This window comes from Salmo salar, chromosome 10 (genome assembly GCF_965601325.2).
Source record: "Salmo salar chromosome 10, fSalSal1, whole genome shotgun sequence".
Classification (NCBI taxonomy): domain Eukaryota; kingdom Metazoa; phylum Chordata; class Actinopteri; order Salmoniformes; family Salmonidae; genus Salmo; species Salmo salar.
In genome coordinates, this window is record NC_138300.1 from 79,654,108 (window position 1) to 79,677,185 (window position 23,078).

Genomic DNA, 23,078 nt, shown 5'->3' on the forward strand with positions numbered 1-23,078 from the left:
TAAAAGTTTGTGAGAATCTTAGGGGCCAAGATGAATTTCTTCAGTTTCCTGAGGTTGAAGAGGCGGTATTGCTGTTGCGCCTTCTTCACCATACTGTCTGTGTGGGTGGACCATTTCAGATTGTCAGTGACGTGTACGCCGAGGAACTTGAAGCTTTTCACCTTCTCGATATTGATGGGGTGTGCTCCCTCTGCTCTGCGTGCTCCCTCTGCACGATCAGCTCCTTCGTTTTGTTGATGTTGAGGGAGAGGTTATTTTCCTGGCACCATTCCACCAGGGCCCTCACCTCGTCATTGTTGGTAATCAGTCTGTTGTGTCATCCACAAACTTGATGATTGAGTTGGAGGCGTGTGGCCACGAACTCGTGGGTAAACAGGGAGTAAGGAGGGGGCTGAGCACGCACTCTTGTGAGACCCCTGTGTTGAGGATCAGCGTAGTGGAGGTGTTGTTGCCTACCTTCACCACCTGGGGGTGGCCCGTCAGAAAGTCCAGGACCAAGTTGCCCAGGAAGGGTTTAGACCCAGCATTCTTACAAAGGTATTCCTCTTGTCCAGATTGGATAGCGCAATTGCATCATCCGTGAATTGCAGTGGGTCAAGTAAGGTGGCGGTGATCCTTAACTAGCTTCTCAAAACACTTTATGATGACAAAAGTGAGTCCTATGGAGTGAGTCCTATGGAGCGCTTTTTTGGGTACAGGAACAATTATGGACATCTTGAAGCATGTGGGGACAGCAGACTTGGATAGGGAGAGATTGAATATGTCCGTAAACACTGCAAACAGCTGGTCTGCGCATAGTCTGCACACACGTGGGTTTGTGACAGAATTTTTTTTGTGAAATTACAATATTTTAGCTGGTAACGTAACTGTTTACAGGTCCAGTTTTTGGGGGGTAATCAGATTACTCCCTAACCCTGCCCGAGACGAAACACTAGCAACTTCAAACACACTTCAAACAATATCATGAGAGAAAGTGAGACTAAACAAAGTTGTCAAATGGGTAGAACAAAGGATAAAAGGTTACAACATGAATGTAAGCTCACCTGTTCCAGGGATTTTCACACAAATTCCTTGCCACCCACCACACTCTGTAGGTCCCCTTTTCCTGCTCAAAATCATTAACCCCTCACTACAAACCTTCATCTGGGAGTGTGAATAGTGCATCTCTAAATAAGTTCTGCAATAGCTTTAAGCGTAGCATAGCAAGCTCTTGTGGAAACTTGTCACCACAGAGAAGACTTATTTATGTTTGATTTATGCGCTGTTTTCTGACTCCTTCAGGGGTATCTTTTTTTGAGAGTAACTGATGTAAACAGGCTTAAAATGAGTGTCTCTGTGCCTGGAAGGTGATATGAGAAAACAAGTGTATAAGAACACCACCAAATATCCTTGCTATGTGGCATGACACGCAACTCACTGGGCACAGACGTCAGTTCAACATTTATTTTTCATTTGTCAACTAATTGGAATTCAATGTGAAATCAACATAAAATGTCACCATGTCATTACAAAAAAATATGAAATTCCCTTGCGTTGATGATTTTTTTCAAATCCAATCTTTTCCACATTGATTCAATGTCATCACATTGACTGTTTTGGTTAAAATGACATGGAATCAATGTTAATTCAACCTGTTTATGCACAGTAGGAAGGAATGATTTGTTCCTAGTATTTTTCCTTCTATATGCTTGGTCAGCATAAGTTGGAAATTTACTGCTGAGTAATTGTAGATACTTAGCCAGTCATTTCATTATATATTAACCAAATATGTTAACACAGTATTTCTTTAATATAATCATCCCAGTACCATTACTCAAAGCCCCTAAAAACATTGGGGTTATTGGGTTAAATGTTACAGGCTCTGCATACTGTCCAAAGTATATCAAATAATACAACAATGTAAAATATTTTAGAATTTTATTTTGACATAAATATGTAATTTCTTACTTTAGTGATTCAGTCCTATAGTGCAGGATTCTCAAAAAAAATACTGTTAATCGAAAAATGAGAACCTTGATTATTTGCTTCAATCATATACACGTACCCTTACTGTGAATGCATTTGTCAGATTCGTGAGATTTTCTAAGAGTGAACCCCCAGGGAGGCTAAACTTGAATAACCATTGGGGTCATGGGATGTGATATCTGGGGTGAGCAGCTACTGCCTGTGTAGCACTGGCAGGTGAACTTGTCTGCTAAGGTGAGTAGGTCAGCAGAGGAGGGTATTCCGATGGCCACGTACTTTCGCTGGGACTTTAGGAGGCGGAAGTTGTCTGGGTTCAGGTGCAGGTAGTCATTGGAGTTGTAGTCCTTTCTGACACAGCGGCCATTGCCCTGGCAAAGGACGTCACTACAGAGTTTGGCGGCAGCGGTCACGTTAGCAACGTATGGGTTGAGGGTGGATGTCAGGTATGTGGATAATGCTTCACATGAAGCCTGAAAGGAGAGAGAGGGGGGTGGCGCGTGAAACTGGAACATTTGTGCATCATGCAACAAATCTTTATAGGACATGAAGAATAAACATATCGGCAATGTGTGTGCGTGTGCGTGTGTGCGCGTGTGTGTGTTCAAGTTATTAACGTGTGTGTGTGTGAGTTATTAATGAACTTGCTCTTGGGACGGAATGTTGGATGAATTATATAGAGGATAAAAAGAAGGTGGCCACAAATGGACATGTCATATCCAAGTGTTGTGCCACCTGACAACATGTGAAAGGTGATATGATAAGCATAAACATTATTTACTTTCAGTTTTTTACCTAAATAGCAAATGAAACAGCGTGCCATCATTGGTCAGCATTTCCTTCCGGAAAAAAAACACATGAATTTCACTTTTCAACAAGTAGTGATGAAGTCAATTTATCTTCCACTTTGAGCCATGAGAGATTGACATGCATATCATTAATATTAGCTCCCCGTGTACTTTTAAGGACCAGCCGCGCTGCCCTGTTCTGTGCCAATTGTAATTTTCCTAAGTCCCTCTTTGCGGCATCTGACCACATTACTGAATAGTAGTCCAGGTGCGACAAAACTAAGGCCTGTAAGACGTGCCTTGTTGATAGTGTTGTTATTAAGAATGCAGGACCGCACTTTACTATGGACAGACTTCTCCCCATCTTAGCTACTGTTGTATCAATATATTTTGACCATGACCGTTTACAATCCAGGGTTACTACAAGCAGTTTAGTAACCTCAAGTTGCTCAATTTCCACGTTATTCATTACACGATTTAGTTGAGATTTAGGCTTTAGTGTATGACTTGGCTCAAATACAATGCTTTTCATTTTTGAAATATTTAGGACTACCTTATTCCTTGCCACCCATTCTGAAACGAACTGCAGCTCTTTGTTAAGTGTTGTAGTCATTTCAGTCGCTATAGTAGCTGATGTGTATGCTGTTGAGTCATCTGCATACATAGACACACTGGCTTTACCCAAAACCAGTGGCATGTCATTAGTAAAGAATGAAAAATGTAAGGGGCCTAAACAGCTGCCCTGGGTAATTCCTGAGCCTACCTGGATTATGTTGGAGAGGCTTCCATTAAAGAACACCCTATGTGTTCTGTTAGACAGGTAACTCTTTATCATCAAAATACCAGGGGGTGAAAAGCCATAATACATCATTTTTTCTAGTAGTAGACTATGATCGATAATGTCAAAAGCCGCACTGAAGTCTAACAAAACAACCCCCTGCAATCTTTGTATCATCAATGTATCTCACACAAATGACTGATGATTGGCTAAGTGCTTGTTGAATGTCCTTCCCTATAAGTGTGCTGAAAGTCTGTTGTCAATTTCTTTACTGTAAAACAGCATTGTATCTGGTCAAACACAATTTTTTCAAAAAGTTTACTAAGGGTTGGTAACAGGTTGATTGGTCGGCTATTTGAGCCAGTAAAGGGGGCTTTACAATTCTTAGGTAGCGGAATGACTTTTGTTTCCCTCCAGGCCTGAAGGCACACACTTTCTAGTAGGCTTAATTTGAAGATATGGCAAATAGGAGTGGCAATATTGTCCGCTATTATCCTCAGTAATTTTCCATCCAGGTTGTCAGAACCCGGGCCAGGTCGATTAGAAAGGCCTGCTCGCTGAAGTATTTTAGGGAGCGTTTGACAGTGATGAGTGGTGGTCATTTGACCGCGGACACATTACGGACGCAGGCAATGAGGCAGTGATCGCTGAGATCCTGGTTGAAGACAGCAGAGGTGTATTTGGAGGGCAAGTTAGTCAGGATATCTATGAAGGTGCCCATGGTTACGGATTTATGGTTGTACCTGGTAGGTTCTTTGATAATTTGTGTGAGATTGAGGGCATCTAGTTTAGATTGTAGGATGGCCGGGGTGTTAAGCATATCCCAGTTTAGGTCACCTCACAGTACGAACTCTGAAAATAGATGGGAGGGGGCAATCAATTCACATATGGTGTCCAGGGCACAGCTGGGGGCTGAGGGGGGTCTATAACAAGCGGAAACAGTGAGAGACTTGTTTCTGGAAAGGTGGATTTTTAAAAGAAAAGCTCGACTATTTGGGCACAGACCTGGATAGTAAGACAGAACTCTGCAGGCTATCTCTGCAGTGGATTGCAACTCTGCCCCCTTTGGCAGTTTTATCTTGATGGAAAATGCTGTAGTTGGGGATGGAAATTTCAGAATTTTTGGTGGCCTTCCTAAGCCAGGATTCAGACAAGGCTAGGACATCAGGGTTATAGATGATAGATGTTTAAACTATGTATTGCTACCACTGTATCATCAAAGGCATTATCTAAGTTTCCGAGATAGTCCGAATATGAATGTCATCTGTTACAAGCAAGTTATGAACCTTGTTTCATGAACCTTGTTTCTTTGGCTACATATGTTATAATCGCCTATTTTTAGCACCTTTCTGGGTTATTTGATTGTTGGTGCATAAAAAAATATATTTTGCTGTTTGAAAACAAATTTCTCCATAATTCTGCTAAAGAATGAAAGGCTGGAGATTGGCCGAAAATTGCTAAAAGCTGAATAATCTAGATTACTTTTCTTCAGAAGGGGTTTCACCATAACAGTTTTTAGTGCGGTTTGGAAAGTGCCTGTGAATAGGGAGTGATTAACAATACCTTGCAATTAAAAACTATTTTGAAGAAGGTGGTGGGGATATGATCGAGAAGGCAGGTAGAAGGCTTAAGTTGTGATATCACTTTCCTGAGCATGTCTGAGTAAAACAGGGAAAATAAATCCATAGTGCCTTTGCGTGGTAGGCTAGGGCACATATCATAAAACTTCTCATCAGGTCTTGCTTGACTGATACCCAACCTAATGTTGGTTATCTTATCTCTGAAATATGCCGCAAACTCATCACATATAGATGTGGAGGAAAGTTCACTTAGGTTTGAGGGGGTAGGATTTATCAGGCCATCAATGGTCAAGAAGAGCATCTTTAAATTATTCTGATTAATAGTGATCAAGTTAGAAAAATGAGCCTGTCTGGCATTTCTAATGGCCTTGTTATATATGCCAAGATGCTCTCTCAGAATATCATAATGGACCTGCAACTTTGACTTTCTCCCCTTACGCTCTGCCTTTCTGCAATTTCTCTTGAATTGATTTAGTTTCCTCACTCATCCAAGAGGCTCTCCATTTGGATGTGGACTTTTTCAGCTTTACTGGAGCTATGGCATCAATGGTTACCCTTAATGTGCTATTAAAATGATCAACTAAATCATTACAAGAGGAAGGCAGAAGAGGTAGTGGAGTATTGTTCATGCACTCAATTAAATCTGTAGCAACGTCAGAGGTAAGATAGCGTTTCTTAATAATGGGTTCAGTGTAACCCTGTGCTATGGGAAACAAGGTAATACAAAATACACAGTGGTGACCAGGTAAATCAACATCAACAATAGAGGATATGTCAATAGAAAGCCCCTTGGTAATAACCAGGTCCAGAGTATGGCTGCGGTTATGGGTGGGCCCAGTAGAAAGCCCCTTGGTAATAACCAGGCCCAGAGTATGGCTGCAGTTATGGGTGGGCCTAGTAACATGTTGGATAAAGTCCATAGAGCTCAAAATATTCATAAATTCAAAGACCTTGGAGTTAGTCTCTTTGTCAACATTAATATTCAAATCGTCCAACACAATGATTTTATCATAGTTCTCAGGGACAATAGACAATAGCTCAGATAAATCAGTATAGAAAGTTGGTTCAGTGCTTTGGTGGCCTATACAGGGTAATGGCCAACACTGGTGGCTAACATTTAAACAGTATAGCATGATGCTCAAAAGACCCAAAGTCGCCAAACAAAATATTCTTACAGCTGAGAGCATTATTAAAAGTAGAGGCTGTCCACCCACCCTTTTTCCCTTTTCTGATAGAGTATCAAAAGCTGTAGTCCAGGGGGTAGGCTTCAATAAGAGCGGCACTAGAGTCTGATGACAGCCATGTTTCAGTGAGAAACATGCAATCAACTTTGCGCTTAGTAATGATGTCATTCATGAGAAAGGTTTTACTAGTGATTGCTCTAACATTTAAAAGCATATTCAACGGGGCATCTGCCTCGAGGTGACACATGGAATAACATCCAAATGATTAACATTACAACCATTTTTTCTGACAGTCTCCAATCTATCAGAATGGTAGGAGATGACAGTTTGTATAAACTCACTAGAAGGTGGAGTTAAAGGAAGATAAATTAGGTTACTCACAATAACCGTAGTGACATTTCCATAAGATTTGATATGCTTTCCAAGTCCTTTGTTGCTTATTCTGACATGGAGAACTGGAGCACTACCAGACCCTGTTCGTCAGTCTCTAAAACAGTTTGCGATGTTGCTGGAAATAATCCTGAAACATCTCCGCACTTAGTAAAAGTGTGCCATCTGCACAGTTATTTTAGTTATCAGTTATTCTGTCTATTCCCTCATCATTGATTTCATTTACTTATTTCAGCAAGTCTGAGGGATTTCTGTATAGTTATCAATGTTGGTGGGGCATATTATTCCGTTTTAATGTTACTCCTGAATCACTATGATAAATAAAATTGTTTTTCTTCAGTGTATTTTTAGCAAAGATTTACTTTGTAGTCCAAAGTGTAAGAATACAGGTGAAATCAGTTACTGACACATGTGTCAGTACTGGTATATGTCACGTGAAATCATGTGATTTCTCCGTATGGGTACTGCACCACATGGTGGCATAGCAGGAAGATCGGAATGCTGTGAACCAAAAGGTTGTGCAATCAAATCCCACATAAGGACATGTTGAATAATAATTACTGTATAAATAAGCATACACAATATAGTCAAATATATATTGTAATTTAAAAGCACTGTGTGTATCATAAAGACTAATTTTTGTTTGCAGGACATCACCTGTAAAATCATGTGTAATATCATCAAATGTGAAACATTCCAAAAACATACTGTATAGTTTCACATGATTTCAAAGGTGGGAAAAAAAAGTGTTGGTTTACAGGGTCAGCGCTTTGCTCAAGGGCACATCAACAGATTTTTCACCTTGTCGGCTCAGGTATTTGAACCAGCAGCCTTTCGGTTGCTGGCCCAACATTCTAACCCAGGGCTCTTCAACCCTGTTCCTTGAGAGCTACCATCCTGTAGGTTTTCTCTCCAACCCTAATCTAGCGCAACTGATTATAATAATTAGCTGGTTGATAAACTGAATCAGGTTAGTTATAACTGGGGTTGAAGAGGAACCCTACAGGAGGGTAGCTCTCCAGGAACAAGGTTGGCGAGCCCTGCTCCAACCACTAGCCTACCTGTCGCCATGCCAAGATCATCACATATGAAGTGTTCCAAAAACATAAACTGGTATATGTCACGTGAAATCATGTGATTTCTCCATAAGGGTACTGCACCACCACTCAAAAAAGCTTTTTACATTGAAGTATTCAATGACATTTAAACAAAACATAGTACAAATTAAATAAGTGTACTTGATATTTTATCATGGGACATAAAATAAGAAATGTGGAGGGGTGTATGTGAGATTACCTTGTCAGTATAGTCGGCACTGGCCCCCCAGAGCACTGACCCGGAGGCCCCCAATGCTGCACTTTCTCCAATACTTCTGATCAGATCCTCCTGGGAATGACAGACATACAGTATGACAAACTCCTGCATGAAACTCAGCTGAAGTAAAAAATACATTTGTAATAGTGTGTGCACTGCATGTCTTGAAAATGTTCTTGTGAGTTATCAGCATTTAGTGAGCACACGTTTTAATAGCACAAAGGTAAAGATAACATAAGTCTATTGAAATTGTGTAGCACTCAATATTGAACTATTAAGTAATTGACATCTAATGCCCTCACCATACTGAGAAACTTATTTAGGTCACTGTAGAGTGGGCGTGAGTACACATAGATGGGCACAGTGTAGGGGCGTTTGGTCAGAGCTGCCACCCTCACTGCCTCCTGAACCCGGTTTCGGACGAAAAGCGCCACGTTGGCGCTGTTGTTCAGCGATGCAGGCAGGTAGACTGAAGGATATAGAGCCGTGCTGGACTCCCAAAGCCACAAAAGCTCGTCGTTCTGGCTCTTGGTCTTGTCGGAGCATTGCCCAGTGTAGCCTGGCTTCTCCCAGCCATAGTTGTAGCAATCGGGGAACAGATAGAACCCCCATTGCTGGCTGGGCCGCTGGCTGATACCTAGCATCATGGTTCCCTCCATGTAGTTGCGGGCTGCAGTCTGAAACTGCTTCTTAGCCTCAGTGGTTGCTTGTGATGGGGACAAAGAGGGGTCCTTCTGTCGAGCATAGGCGATCGACAGTTGACGGTAAATATCCTTGGACCCCCAGTTTCTGTCCCACAGGGGGCGCCAGTCTTCCCAGTCAATGACGGCCAGACCCGGGGTTGTTTCAGAGGGGATGTAATGATTGATGTCACCGTAGGCCTTAATCAGGTGGGCCGTCAGGTTGCCCTTTTGGGGGATGCCACCATTGAACTGGCGATGGTTGTTGGGGTCAACGTGAGGGTACAGGCCCAGGCGGTCGACGTAGAACAGGGTGAGGAACTGACCAGGAACAGCAGCAGGCGTGGTCACTGCTTTGAAGGACCAGGTGTCCAGTGGGATCTGCAGCCTCTTGCATGCAGGGGTCGGGGTATTCCAAATACCCACAAAAGGATGACCGTCAAACAGTGGGGGCTCCGTTGTAGGTAGGGGGGAGACAAAACTAAGACACGCCAGAACGGAGAGGGCAAGGGTGGGGAGTAGCTGTGGAGCGCCCCTTTTCATCTGGGAGAACTGGTCCATCGTGACTCCTCTGTGAAAAAAAATATATAAATGCATGTATGTGGCAACTGGCAGTGGAGGAATATGACTTCCCAACTATCTCTGTATAGCTACAGTGAGGTACCTTACTACGTGTCTTTTCAGATATCTTTAAATCTTACAGCCAGTGATAGCCATAGCAGAGAGAAAAGGTGATAGAGCCAGTGGTATCAGTTATTAGAACTTTCAGTACACAAGCTGTTGATGACAATGTTCAACTGTTACAAAGTCAGATGACAGACTAATATTATGGATATTACCAAACAACCAAAAGACAGCCTACTAGTCCTTACCTGTGCGTAATACACTGACACAGTAGAGAAATCCTATTTTTATACCTTTGGGTTAATCTATTCCATTTGATGTCATCTTGTGTCAAGTGCTCATTAAACATGTTCCTGTTTGTTGTACATTATGATTTATCATTCAAGAGCTTTTTCCGTGGTTCCAAGAATGACTGTTATTGACTATTTAATAGACCGATTAGAGAGAGGCAGAGCAAGGACATACAACGGTTCATATTTGCAGAATTTCAATCTGGCTATACTTGTCTCTGGTATCTGAAAATAACAGGAGATGATATATCACCTGTTATTGTAAAGCTATTGCACAACCTTTTGACAAACCTCAGGTCTTGACAGAATTCTTGACATATGAAATGAAAGTTGGTAGAATAAAACCTAGTATTATAGGCCTAAATTCCAAAGCCGGCCTGATTGGACAATATACCCTAAGCGCTTATACTGTCACTTTCTGCAAATCAAAAATTTTACATGACCTGATAGATAAAAAATAGGCATATTAATAATATCATTTTCATTTTCTTGTCCTCTGGATGGGAGCAAGTTGCGGGCACGTCAGGCTCCGAATCAGGTTGCAGGCTTTGGGGTGAGAGAACAGTTAAGTGCTATGATCAAGCAGCTACCACGCTTATGTCAACCAGTACAACAGGTCCTGTATATTTCTGTGAAACTATTGCTTTTACTGTTATCTGGTCTCCTATCTCTTTTCTGTACTCAGGAAAACACAGATGCCCTTCAAGGCACCTGACCTTTGGAGTGTGCGGAGGATATCAGTGTTTGTCTGCAGTTAACAGCCTAATACACTGTTACATTCTGTGTGTGTAAGAGAGAGAATGTGGCCAAATAATCATGCAATAGAATCCAAGTGTTAGGGGTCACTTTCAGGGACACTTTAAGAGTAAAAAATGCTTCAGGCGCTACAAACAGAAGATGGCACATCAACGGTACAGACTTCAGACGAGTCCTGTGGGGCTGGTGGGGGTCATTGAGCAAAACGGAGGCACCATCGTGTTCATGAGTCTCATCTTTCAATAGAGAAGTCATAAACCATTCGGACTCTACAGACGTTTTTGTGAGAAGATATATTTTCGGGATGACAAACACCGCTGTATCTCGGCCACCTTCCACCACAGTTGCGAAAGGCCACCATAGGCGGATGCGATGGATTGAGACGCAGCTCATGCAACAGATATCTCTCTAGCTTAAACTAACAGATTTTTATGGGGATTTTTTTTATTATGGTACTTTATTGGCACACCGGTACATCAATAAACTCTAGGGGTAAGGATTGGCCAGTTACACATTACTTATAATGCTCGATAAAGAAAACACTTAATAAAGGCCTAATAAATGTCTAATAAGATATAATAACGAACTTATTCGGAATTTACAAAAAATTACAAATTAGTTTCTAATATGTGTCCCTTAAAATAAAGGGTACCATTTGTATACATTTTTTTGCAGTCCATTTACATTCAAGCAACACTTTTCACATGTTGCAAAGTTTTTGTGTATTTGTTTTACTATCTTGGAATCTTTGAACAAAAAAATCACAACATGGCTAAGATGAGTAAGTTACTGTGAGCCACCATCAATCACTTCACTTGATACACTTTATTTATATATATATTTAATTGAACCCTTATTTAACAAGGCAATTCAGTTAAGAACAAATTCTTATTTACAATGATGGCCTACCGGGGAACAGTGGGTTAACTGCCTTGTTCAGGGGCAGAACGACAGATTTTTACCTTGTCAGCTCAGGGATTCAATCCAGCAACCTTTCGGTTACTGGCCCAATGCGCTAACCACTAGGCTACCTGATGCCCAAATATACTGTATGAGGCAGCTCCATTGCCTGCCAATCAAGACTGATGTAATTCTGAGATTAAATCATCATTTTTTTTAAAATCATTTTTCCAACAATTGTTTACAGACAGATTATTTCACTTATAACTCACTGTATCACAATTCCCGTGGGTCAGAAGTTTACATACACTAAGTTGATTGTGCCTTTAAACATCTTAGAAAATTCCAGAAAATGTCACCATGGCTTCAGAAGCTTCTGATAGTCTAATTGACATCATTTGAGTCAATTGGAGGTGTACCTGTGGATGTATCTCAAGGCCTACCTTCAAACTCAGTGTCTCTTTGCTTGACATCATGGGAAAATCAAAAGAAATCAGCCAAGACCTCAGAAAAAAAATTGTAGACCTCCACAAGTCTGGTTCATCCTTGGGAGCAATTTCCAAACGCCTGAAGGTACCATGTTCACCTGTACAAACAATAGTACGCAAGTATAAACACCATGGGTGTCACGTCCTGACCAGCAGAGGGAGTAGTGGTTTAGTATTTTGGTTAGGACGTGGCAGAGGGATGTTTGTTTTGTATGCTGGGTAGTTGTTTTTTGCACTGCGAAGTATAGCCTGTGAAACGGTCATTCGTTGTTTTTCTTGTTTCTTGTTTTGCGTATGTAAGCCTGACAAGACTGTTGTGTTGATCATTAGTTCTTCGTGGTTTGTTATTTTGGTGTTCACTTTATTTTAAAATAAATCAAGATGAGCATCCACATTCCTGCTGCGTTTTGGTCCTCCATTCCAGACGACAACCGTGACAGAAATACCCACCATACCAGGACCAAGCAGCGGAGGAATTCTGGCGAGGACTGGGGAACACGGCGGGTAAGGGAGCCCGAGAGGCAGCCCGAATAATTTTTTTTGGGGGGGCACAAGGGCTGTTTGGTGGGGTGAGATTGGAGATCCAGGCCAGCTCCCCGTACCCTTTTTGGACAGAAACAGACTGGACAGGTCCCGTGCTTTGGGGTAGGTGCTATGGTGAGGCCTGGTATTTTCAGGCCGGTACGCGCAGTACCAGCGCCCCGCATGTGCCAGGGGAGAGTGGGCATCCAGCCTGAAGGGGTGATGCCAACCCTGCGCTCGAGACCACCAGTGCGCCTCTACGGTCCAGTGTTTCCCGCTACACGCACTAGCCTGAGCCGCCCGCCAGAGCCGCCCGCCAGTCAGGAGTCGCCAGAGCCGCCCACCAGTCAGGAGTCGCCAGAGCCGCCCGCCAGTCAGGAATCGCCAGAGCCGCCCGCCAGTCAGGAGTTGCCAGAGCCGCCCGCCAGTCAGGAGTCGCCAGAGCCGCCCGCCAGTCAGGAGTCGCCAGAGCCGCCCGCTAGTCAGGAGCTGCCAGAGTGGCCCGTTTGCCCGGATCAGCCAGATTGGCCCGTCTGCCCGGAGCTGCCAGAGTGGCCCGTCTGCCCGGATCTGCCAGAGTGGCCCGTCTGCCCAGATCAGCCCGAGTGGCCCGTCTTCCCGGATCAGCCAGAGAGGCCGTCTGCCCGGATCAGCCAGAGAGGCCGTCTGCCCGGATCAGCCAGAGTGGCCCGTCTGCCCGGATCAGCCAGAGTGGCCCGTCTTCCCGGATCAGCCAGAGTGGCCCGTCTGCCCGGATCAGCCAGAGTGGCCGTCTGCCCGGATCAGCCAGAGTGGCCCGTCTGCCCAGATCAGCCAGAGTGGCCCGTCTGCCCAGATCAGCCAGAGTGGCCCGCCTGCGACCCGGAACCGAAGGGGTCCGCCTGCGACCCTGAACCGAAGGGGTCCGCCTGCGACCCGAAACCAAGGGGGTCCGCCTGCGACCCGGAATCAAGGGAGTCTCTCTACGACCCGGACCCCAATGAGTCTGCCTATAACCTGGAGGGCAGGAGGCCGGAACCAGAGCCACTTCCAGGATAGGTGGGTTGGGGAGGGAGGGTGTAGCACAGTGCCGTCATTGACGGCAGCCACCCTCCCTTCCCTCCCTTATTGTTTAGGGGGTATTGCTTTTTGGTTTTGTTGGGGTATTGGGGATTTTTGTGTTTTCTTTTTTAAGGTGCATTCCGGGGTCTGCGCCTTTATGGGGGGGTACTGTCACGTCCTGACCAGCAGAGGGAGTAGTGGTTTAGTATTTTGGTTAGGACGTGGCAGAGGGATGTTTGTTTTGTATGGTGGGTAGTTGTTTTTTGCACTGCGAAGTATAGCCTGCGAAACTGTCATTCGTTGTTTTTCTTGTTTCTTGTTTTGCGTATGTAAGCCTGACAAGACTGTTGTGTTGATCGTTAGTTCTTCGTGGTTTGTTATTTTGGTGTTCACTTTATTTAAAAATAAATCAAGATGAGCATCCACATTCCTGCTGCGTTTTGGTCCTCCATTCCAGACGACAACCGTGACAATGGGACCACAAAGCCGTCATACTGCTCAGGAAGGAGACGCGTTCTGTCTCCTAGTGATGAACGTACTTTGGTGCGAAAAGTGCAAATCAATCACAGAACAACAGCAAAGGACCTTGTGAGGATGCTGGAGGAAACAGGTACAAAAGTATCTATATCCACAGTAAAACGAGTCCTATATCGACATAACCTGAAAGGCCACTCAGCAAGCCACTGCTCCAAAACCACCATAAAAAAAGCCAGACTACGGTTTGCAACTGCACATGGGGACAAAGATTGTAGTTTTTGGAGAAATGTCTGGCCATTATGACCACCATTATGTTTGGAGTAAAAAGTGGCAGGCTTGCAAGCCGGCGAACACTATCCCAACCGTGAAGCACGGGGGTGGCAGCATCATGTTGTGGAGGTGCTTTGCTGCAAGAGGGACTGGTGCACTTCACAAAATAGATGGCATCATGAGGGAGGGAAATTGTCTATATATTGAAGCAACATCTCAAGACATCAGTCAGGAAGTTAAAGCTTGGTTGCAAATGGATCTTCCAATGGACAATGACCCCAAGCATACTTCCAAAGTTGTGGCAAAATGGCATAAGGACAACAAAGTCAAGGTATTGGAGTGGCCATCACAAAGCCCTTATTTCAATCCTATAGAAAATGCATGGGCAGAACTGAAAAAGTGTGTGCGAGCAAAGAGGCCTACAAACCTGACTCAGTTACACCAGCTCTGTCAGGAGGAATGGGCCAAAATTCACCCAACTTATTGTGGGAAGCTTGTGGAAGGCTACCCGAAAAGTTTGACCCCAGTTAAGCAATTTAAAGGCAATGCTACCAAATACTAATTGAGTGTATGTAAACGTCTGACCAACTGGGAATGTGATGACAGAAATAAAAGCTGAAATAAATAATTCTCTCTACTATTATTCTGACATTTCACATTCTTAAAATACAGTGGTGATCCTAACTGACCTAAAACAGGGAATTTTTCCTAGGATTAAATGTCAGGAATTGTGAAAAACTGAGTTTAAATGTATTTGGCTAAGGTGTATATAAACTTCCAACTTCAACTGTACATGAACCACCTATCCATACACATTACACATCAACAAAAAGTAAAGCATCCACAAAGAAATATGCCTTATATTGCTGATACATCAGTTATAAGACTAACCCTTAGAAAGTACATTGTACAGTGCCATCATGCATGGGTAAACAACATGAACAAAACTGGAAAGATTTGAAACATTTCTGTTCTTTCCATTCAAATAATATACAGTCCATATGTAACCTGTGACATTTAATGGTTTACATTCCAGTTTAGTTTGAAAATTGTACATAAATCATTTTACACCGTTTCACACATTTCAAGAGTAACCTGGTTAGAAGACACTCACTTTGGTGTTGCAAAACAAATAGCTCCTAAGTGTCCTAATTAGTATTGACAAAGTACTAAGGAGGAAAAGCAAAGGTTGATGAGATTAAATACCTTGTCTCTTCAATTGCTGGTTACCCACTTTCTATCTGCACTTCAAGCTTCAATGTCAGAGTGATAAGTAAGGTTTGGGATTCTTTTTGAACTGTGAATCAATGAGATGTTCAGTCTAAATATAACTTTGCTTGAACACCAATGTTTGCAAAACGGTGTGGGAAAGAAACAACTGTCAACATCCATAGCACTGATGTTGCACAACATTATTTTATGTCACCTATTACACAGTGCTCCATGTTGAAGGTCATATGGCCCAAATGTGATGTGGTTCCTAACATGTTCGATACAAATACACCAATTTCAAAAAGGCTTTTTCAAATTGCGCAATGTCTAGGAATTTTTCAACTTTTTATTGTTCCTTTAATAGTCAAATTAGATCATCTATTGAGAGTAATTATCATTCAATGATAAGCTTACCATTAAAAAATAAACACATTTGAGTTGTGTAAGTATCAAGCTTATTGCTATATGAAACTGCACAGTATTAGGGGAGACTGGAGCAAGACTCCTAGATATCTTTTCATTGTCAGTGCTTACAATGGTACCAATAGTGGTGAGGTGACAAGTTAGGAAGTTACCTCACTTTCAGCAAATAAATGCTGTTGCTGGCAAAGTGAGCAACGCATGCCTAAAGGCAAAATGACAAAAGAATCGCTCAGAGTTTATATTGGTCTCATTGTTAATATAATCAGACTTTACAAATGAAGTATGTATGCGTTATGAATGTGTTATGTAGTCATTATGTAGGTACCCTTCATGTAAAGCGTTACCCACTATAATACAGGACCCCTGTAGGAAGACGGCACAGCATTACGTAATAGCAGTTCCCATGGAAGTGACTTCAAGCTCTGTCTCCCCTACCCCAAACAACACAAGACACCTAAAGTGCTATTATCATACCACAGTCACACAAAGGAGAAATTCAATAGAAGGAGCAACACCACCGAGCTAAAGCTGTTCCCAGTTTGTGGAGCGGCACTTTCCCTCTGCTCCTCCTCCCCCTCCTCCGCCTCTCCCCCCTCCTCCACCTCTCCCCCCTCCTCTTCCGCCACCACCTTGTTCAGGCTATCACACTTCTCCCCGGCGTGTCCCTCGTAGCAGTGACAGTGGAACCTCTTGGCCAGTAGTTGGAGCTCATGCAGCGAGTGCCTGCCTATGACCTCAAAGTCCCCGTCCCCCGAGGGCTGAATGTGGTAGCTGTCTCCGCTCAGATGGAGGTAGTATGGGGCGTGGAGGTCCCTGCGGACACAGCGGCCGTTGCTCTGGCACAGGAAGTCACTGCAGACCTCTGCGGCCCGTGTCACATTGGTGATGTACTGACCCAGGCGGTGGTTGAGGAAGGACTTCACCTTTGTGCAGTTGTGCTGAAGACGGGTGAGAGAGAAAGAGGGGGGAGAGAAAGAGAAGGAATGGGAGCAAGAAAGAAAGAAAGTAAGTATTTTTGTTTAACTAAGAGAAAGTCAAATGATTGAGGGCATTGTGCAATTCATGATAATCCATTGACATATATACTTTAGCGAGCACTACCCTACTGTCATAACTATTCTCTGTGATTTGTCAACTATTGCCAACTAACTATTTTCTCCCTCTTTATATTTATAGCATTAGTATGTAGTTTTGTCCAGATTTTTTTAATACTTTCTACATCAACTCAAATTTCAAGAGAAGAATGTTTGTAATACACTTAGGAATGCATGACCTTTCTTCTCAAAGCCTCTGTAACGGTTGTCGTCGGGAATGGAGGACTAAAACGCAGCAGGAATGTGGATGCTCATCTTGTATTTATTTTCAAACAAAGTGAACACCAAAATAACAAAAGAAGAACTCAAACAACAAAACAGTCTTGTCAGGCTCGCTCACACACGCAAAACAAGAAACAATCTCCCACAAACACTAAACCAAACAATTACCCATATATAGGACTCTCAATCAGAGGAAACGAGAAAGCACCTGCCTCCAATTGAGAGTCCAACCCCCCATTAACCTACACATAGAAATACACCAACCCAGAAAGAACATAGAAGTACAAAACATAAACCAAAACCCGGAAATAATAAATCAAACGCCCTACTAAATAAACCACCACCCCGAACCACATAAAACAAATACCCTCTGCCACGTCCTGACCAAACTACAATAACAACTAACCCTTATACTGGTCAGGATGTGACAGTACCCCCCCCCCCCCCCCCCCAAAGGTGCAGACCCCGGATGCACCTCATAATAAAAAAATAAAAATAAATAACAACAAAAAAATCCCCCTAAACTAAAGGGAGGGAAGGGAGGCTTGCTGCCGTCACCGATGGCACTTGTGCCACACCCCCCCTCCCCAACCCACCTATACAGGAGGTGGTTCTGGCTCCGGCCTACTGTCCTCCAGAATGCAGACAGACTTGATTAGTTTCGGGCCGTAGGCAGACTCCCCTTGTTCCGGATCGTAGGCAGACCTCTCCCTTTCCACACTGTAGGCAGACTCATTAAATGCATAGTTAATCATTTTTAGTTCCGGATCGTCAACTGACTTACTTAGTTCCGGGTTGCTGATAGACTCCTTTGGTTCCGGGTCATAGGCAGACTCACCCGGTTCTGGGTCGCTGATGGACTCACCGGTTCCGGGTCATAGGCAGACTCACCCAGTTCTGGGTCGCTGATGGACTCACCCGGTTATGGGTCATAGGCAGACTCACCCGGTTCCGGGTCATAGGCAGACTCACCCGGTTCTGGGTCGCTGATGGACTCACCCGGTTCCGGGTCATAGGCAGACTCACCCGGTTGCGGGTCATAGGCAGACTCACCCGGTTCCGGGTCATAGGCAGACTCACCCGGTTCCGGGTCACAGGCAGACTCACCCGGTTCCGGGTCACAGGCAAACTCACCCGGTTCCGGGTCGCAGGCAGACCCCTTCGGTTCCGGGTCACAGGCAGATTCCCTCGGTCCCGGGTCGCAGGTAGATTCCCTCGGTCCCGGGTCGCAGGTAGATTCCCTCGGTCCCGGGTCGCAGGCAGATCCCCTCGGTCCCGGGTCGCAGGCAGATCCCCTCGGTTCCGGGTCGCAGGCAGACCCTCTCGGTTCCGGGTCGCAGGCAGACTCCCTCGGTTCCGGGTCGCAGGCAGACTCCCTCGGTTCCGGGTCGCAGGCAGTCTCCCTCGGTTCCGGACTAGACACCGTTGCCGGATACTCTGGACTGCACACCGTTGCCGGATACTCTGGACTGCACACCGTTGCCGGATACTCTGGACTGCACACCGTTGCCGGATACTCTGGACTGCACACTGTTGCCAAACTCTCGAGGCTGGGCTGAAGCACTGGAAGCCTGATGCGTGGTACTGGTACTGGATGTGCCAGTCTGGGGACACGCACCTCAGGGCTAGTGCGGGGAGCGGGAACAGGCCGAGTTGGACTGGGTTGACGCACTGGAAGCCTGATGCGTGGTGCTGGTACTGGAGGTATCAGCCTTGGAACACGCACCTCCGGGCTAGTGCGGGGAGCGGGAACAGGACGAGTCGGACTGGGCTGACGCACTGGAAGCCTGGTGCGTGGTGCTGGTACTGGACGTGCCAGACTGGGGTTTCGCACTTCCGGGTCCGCACGAGAGACAGGAACTGGAAACACCGGGCCATGGAGGCACACAGGCGGTCTTGATCTCACCTCGTGCACAACCCGTCCTGGCTGGATGGATGGAACTAGTAGCCCTGTACGAGCGGGGTGCTAGTGCAGGGCGAACTGGGATGTGCAGGGGCCTGATGGTTGCCGTGCATAGAGCGGGCGTAGGGTAGCCTGGTCCTAGGAGGCGCACCGGTGACCAGACGCGCTGCGCAGGCATCCTCCTACCAGGCTGGATGCCCACTCTAGCACGGCATCTGCGAGGGGCTGGAATAAGTCGCACTGGACTGCGTGCGTATGGGCGAGATTGTGCGCACTTCAGCAAAACACGGCGCCCTCCACTCCATACGGTCCTCCATATAAACACGGGTAGCTGGCTTATGGCTCATCCTTGGCCCAGCCAAACTACCCGTGTGCCCCCCCCAATTTTTTTTTATTGGGGGTGCCTCTCGTGCTTCTCCCTCAGCGCGTACAAGGCCTCGTACCGCCGCCTTTCCGCCTTGGCTGCCTCGATTTCCTCCCGTGGGCGACGGTATTCCCCAGCCTGGTGCCAAGGTCCAGCCCCGTCCAGAATTTCCTCCCAGGTCCATTTCTCCCACCAGTCCATATCGAATTCCCCTTGCTCCTTACTCCGCTGCTTGGTCCATTTGTGGTGGGAGATTCTGTAACGGTTGTCGTCGGGAATGGAGGACCAAAACGCAGCAGGAATGTGGATGCTCATCTTGTATTTATTTTCAAACAACGTGAACACCAAAATAACAAAAGAAGAACTCACAAACAACAAAACAGTCTTGTCAGGCTCGCTCACACACGCAAAACAAGAAACAATCTCCCACAAACACTAAACCAAACAATTACCCATATATAGGACTCTCAATCAGAGGCAACGAGAAAGCACCTGCCTCCAATTGAGAGTCCAACCCCCATTAACCTACACATAGAAATACACCAACCCAGAAAGAACATAGAAGTACAAAACATAGAACATAAACCAAAACCCGGAAATAATAAATCAAACGCCCTACTAAATAAACCACCACCCCGAACCACATAAAAGAAATACCCTCTGCCACGTCCTGACCAAACTACAATAACAACTAACACTTATACTGGTCAGGACGTGACAGCCTCATTTTGAATGGCAGATGTACACAGGCCTTGGAAGTGTTGACAGCAAAAATAAGTCAAAACAAAATGAAATTGATGTACAGCAGATGCTGCCCCTAGGGAGCACTTTATTTTCATAGTTTAATTAAGGATTTTCCTTTGTCAGAGCTGTTAATTGCCTTATCGCCAGTGTCTTTAGCTCTACCCTATTCTAGCTTGTGTAACACTTTGATAGTCAAACTGTAACACTAATTATACATTATACAAAGGATGGGTCTAATCCGGGATGCTGATTGGTTAAAACAACATTCCAGCTGGTGTCTTATTATGTAATAGATCATATACAGTAAAGATATATAATGAGACTCACTTTGGATGAAGTGAGGTTGAGGTCTCCCCAGATCACAAAACCAGCAGCCCCCAAAGCAGCACTCTCACCAATGGTGTGGATCAAGTCTGTCTGCAATACACACAAAGACACGCACACAGGATATTACACCATATTCTACATTACACCACATTTTGAACTTCTTTATACAGCCACAAGATGGTGCTAATGTCTCCTTAAGAGAGGGAGGATTCCCTGCACTCAACTGACTAGACAGTTCACTAAGTAGTGTTGACTGCTGAGAGAGACAGAGAATGGCAAGATAATTTTAAGAAATCATTAAGAAATAAATTATGTCATAACTGATCCTGTATATAAAGGATTACCCAGGTTTTATAGTGTGGAATATAGATCAGTGAATTACAACCCTATTTGGATCATGTATCATGAAGTGCAATGTTTTGTTCTAGCCCAACAGCAACACACCTGGTGGCCTTGATGAATCAGGTGTGTTAATTATGGTCTGGATAAAAAACCTACACATCCTGTAGCTCTCCAGGACCAGATTGATAACCAACTGGTCACTTGATTTTAGACCTTTGGGTTACTAAGTGTAGCAGTCTTACCGTGGTGAGGAAGGCCATAGCCTCATCCCTGTACCCTAGGCGTGTGTACACAAATGTGGGCAGCTCAAAGTCGTGCGAGGTAAGCCCAGCTATCCTCAGAGACTCCAGCACCCTGAACTGGGAGAAATGGAGGTTGCTGACACTGTCTGTTTGACTTTTCCTGATAGCCACTGAGGGGAACAATGCTGTGCTGCTATTCCACAACCAGAGCAACTCGTCGTTACGCAGGCTCTCTAGCAGGGGGCAGGAGCCTGTGTAGTTGTGCTCATGCAGGTTGTAGTTGTGGCAGTCCGGGTAGAGGTAGAAGCCCCAGAGTCCATTGGGGCGAAGGCGTGTCCCTAGCTGGACTGTCCTCTGCATGAATGCCTGGGCACTCCTTTCAAAGCGTTTTCGCGCCAGCACCTCAATTTGTGATGGAGTCACGTTGACATCGGCCTGTGCGATCATCTCCCGGGACTTGCATCGGTAGATGTCCTTCTTGTGCCAGTTGCGGTTCCACTGAGGCCGCCAATACTCCCAGTCGATGACTGCCAGTCCAGCGAAGTCCTCAGAGGGGATAAAATGGTTGATGTCCTTGTACGTCTTGAGGAGGTGGGCCTCCAGGCTGCAGTTCTGGGGGAGGCCTCCATTGATGGGGACGCCAAGGTCCGTGTAAAAAGGGTAGAGGCCCAGCCGATTGGCATAGAAAATGGTGACATTCTGCCCAGTGCGGATGGCCCGCGGGCTGCCGCTGAGGTGGAAGAGGTGCTCCAAGTTGACCTGGACATTGTACTTGACAGTGCACAGGTCCAGCGGTGCATTCCAGGCAGCAATGAAGGGCTTGCGGCCCACCAGGGGCAGCTTGGCGGGCTTCTGGCCGAAGACGGCATGAAAAAGTAGCAGGAGCCAGGAGCAGGTGAGGGCACAAGCCACAGGCACGACGTGGTGATGGTGGCCACCGCTGATGGGCAACATGATCATCCAAGGGCTTGGTTCAACTGGAGGGGCCATCAATCATCTTGGAGAGAAAAAGGAAGAAGAGAGAGAGTAAGATAGTGAATGATTCAGACAGAAGAAGAAAAGAGGGAGGGAGAGAGGGAGTGAATGATATAGAGGGCTGACGAAGAGAGGGAGGGTGAGGAAGAGAGAAAGAGAGAGAGGCAGTGAGTGAGAAAGGAAGAGCGAGGACATCACAGATCATAGATTAGGAGTCGTTTGATCATAGTGTTTCACAATAATGTTAATCGGCTTAAAGAATATTCGATATTGTACAACAATGTTAATCAGATTACAATATAGCCTTTATGACAGTGCAGGATGTTTCCACAGACGCGAAGAGTTTGCACCTGTGCTTAAAGTTAGCTGTTCAATTAAAATGGCGCCTGGAGAAGAAGGCTGACGTTTTATGTGTTTTTTGTTCTTATTTTGTATATAATGTTGCCGCTACCGTCTCTTATGACCGAAAATAACTTCTGGACATCAGGACTGCGATTACTCACCACGGACTGGCAGAATCCTTTTTTTCCTTTAACGAGTCAGACGAGCCCGATGCGATTGATATACTGCTTTCTCGGGAACAGGCCCAGATCCCCATCATTTGCGCAAAGAGGAGGCAGAGAAAATGGGGCCAGAGGGTGGGCTGCCTTCTGAGAACTCGTAGGCAATTGAATAAACCCCACTTCCTTCCATTCTGCTAGCAAACGTGCAATCTTTGGAGAATAAAATCGATGACATACGCGGGAGATTAAACTACCAACGGGACATTCAAAATTGTAATATCTTATGCTTCACGGAGTCATGGCTGAACGACAACACTATCAACATACAGCTGGCTGGTTATACGCTGTACCGACAGGATAGAACAGAGGAAACTGGTAAGACACACTATCTACCTAGAGAGTTTTCATCTGTATTTTTCATAGCTGCTTTACGTACCACCACAGACAGAGGCTGGCACTAAGACAGCATTGAATGAGCTGTATTCCCCCATAAGCAAAGAAGAAAACTCTAACGCAGGGAAACTTAAATCCATTTTACCAAATGTCTATCAGCATGTTAAATTGTGTCACCACAGGGAAAAAAACTCTGCACCACTTTTACTCCACACACAGAGACGCGTACAAAGCTCTCCCTCGTCCTCCATTTAGCAAATCTGACCATAATTCTATCCTCCTGATTCCTG

At 45.0% G+C, this 23,078-nt stretch overlaps 2 protein-coding genes across 2 annotated transcripts; both read right to left on the reverse strand.

The window, feature by feature from the left end:
* Positions 1 to 1,428: 1,428 nt before the first annotated feature.
* On the reverse strand, positions 1,429 to 15,349 carry LOC106561030 (hyaluronidase-5). Its single transcript, XM_014124587.3, has 4 exons — positions 15,251 to 15,349; positions 8,299 to 9,247; positions 7,979 to 8,068; positions 1,429 to 2,435 (listed from the first exon to the last, which is right to left on the reverse strand). Exons 2-4 carry the CDS (start codon positions 9,235 to 9,237, stop codon positions 2,106 to 2,108), a joined length of 1,359 nt encoding a protein of 452 aa, XP_013980062.1. The 5' UTR covers positions 9,238 to 9,247; positions 15,251 to 15,349; the 3' UTR covers positions 1,429 to 2,105.
* Positions 15,350 to 15,757: 408 nt separating this feature from the next.
* Positions 15,758 to 22,064, reverse strand: LOC106561029 (hyaluronidase-4-like). The gene is made up of 3 exons (XM_014124586.3): positions 20,918 to 22,064; positions 20,334 to 20,423; positions 15,758 to 16,617 (listed from the first exon to the last, which is right to left on the reverse strand). Exons 1-3 carry the CDS (start codon positions 21,905 to 21,907, stop codon positions 16,159 to 16,161), a joined length of 1,539 nt encoding a protein of 512 aa, XP_013980061.1. The 5' UTR covers positions 21,908 to 22,064; the 3' UTR covers positions 15,758 to 16,158.
* Between the last annotated feature and the right edge of the window lie 1,014 nt (positions 22,065 to 23,078).

Bases quoted from the DNA above. Each gene is read 5' to 3' on its own strand.
- LOC106561030 (XM_014124587.3), bottom strand. From the start codon at position 9,237: ATGGACCAGTTCTCCCAGATGAAAAGGGGCGCTCCACAGCTACTCCCC. The intron at 8,069-8,298 runs GTGAGGGCATTA...TGTCATTCCCAG, and splicing joins TAAATAAGTTTCTCAGTATG to GAGGATCTGATCAGAAGTAT. The intron at 2,436-7,978 runs GTAATCTCACAT...CTCTCCTTTCAG, and splicing joins GTGCCGACTATACTGACAAG to GCTTCATGTGAAGCATTATC.
- LOC106561029 (XM_014124586.3), bottom strand. From the start codon at position 21,907: ATGGCCCCTCCAGTTGAACCAAGCCCTTGGATGATCATGTTGCCCATC. The intron at 20,424-20,917 runs GTAAGACTGCTA...TGTGTATTGCAG, and splicing joins CTATGGCCTTCCTCACCACG to ACAGACTTGATCCACACCAT. The intron at 16,618-20,333 runs GTGAGTCTCATT...ACCCGTCTTCAG, and splicing joins TCAACCTCACTTCATCCAAA to CACAACTGCACAAAGGTGAA.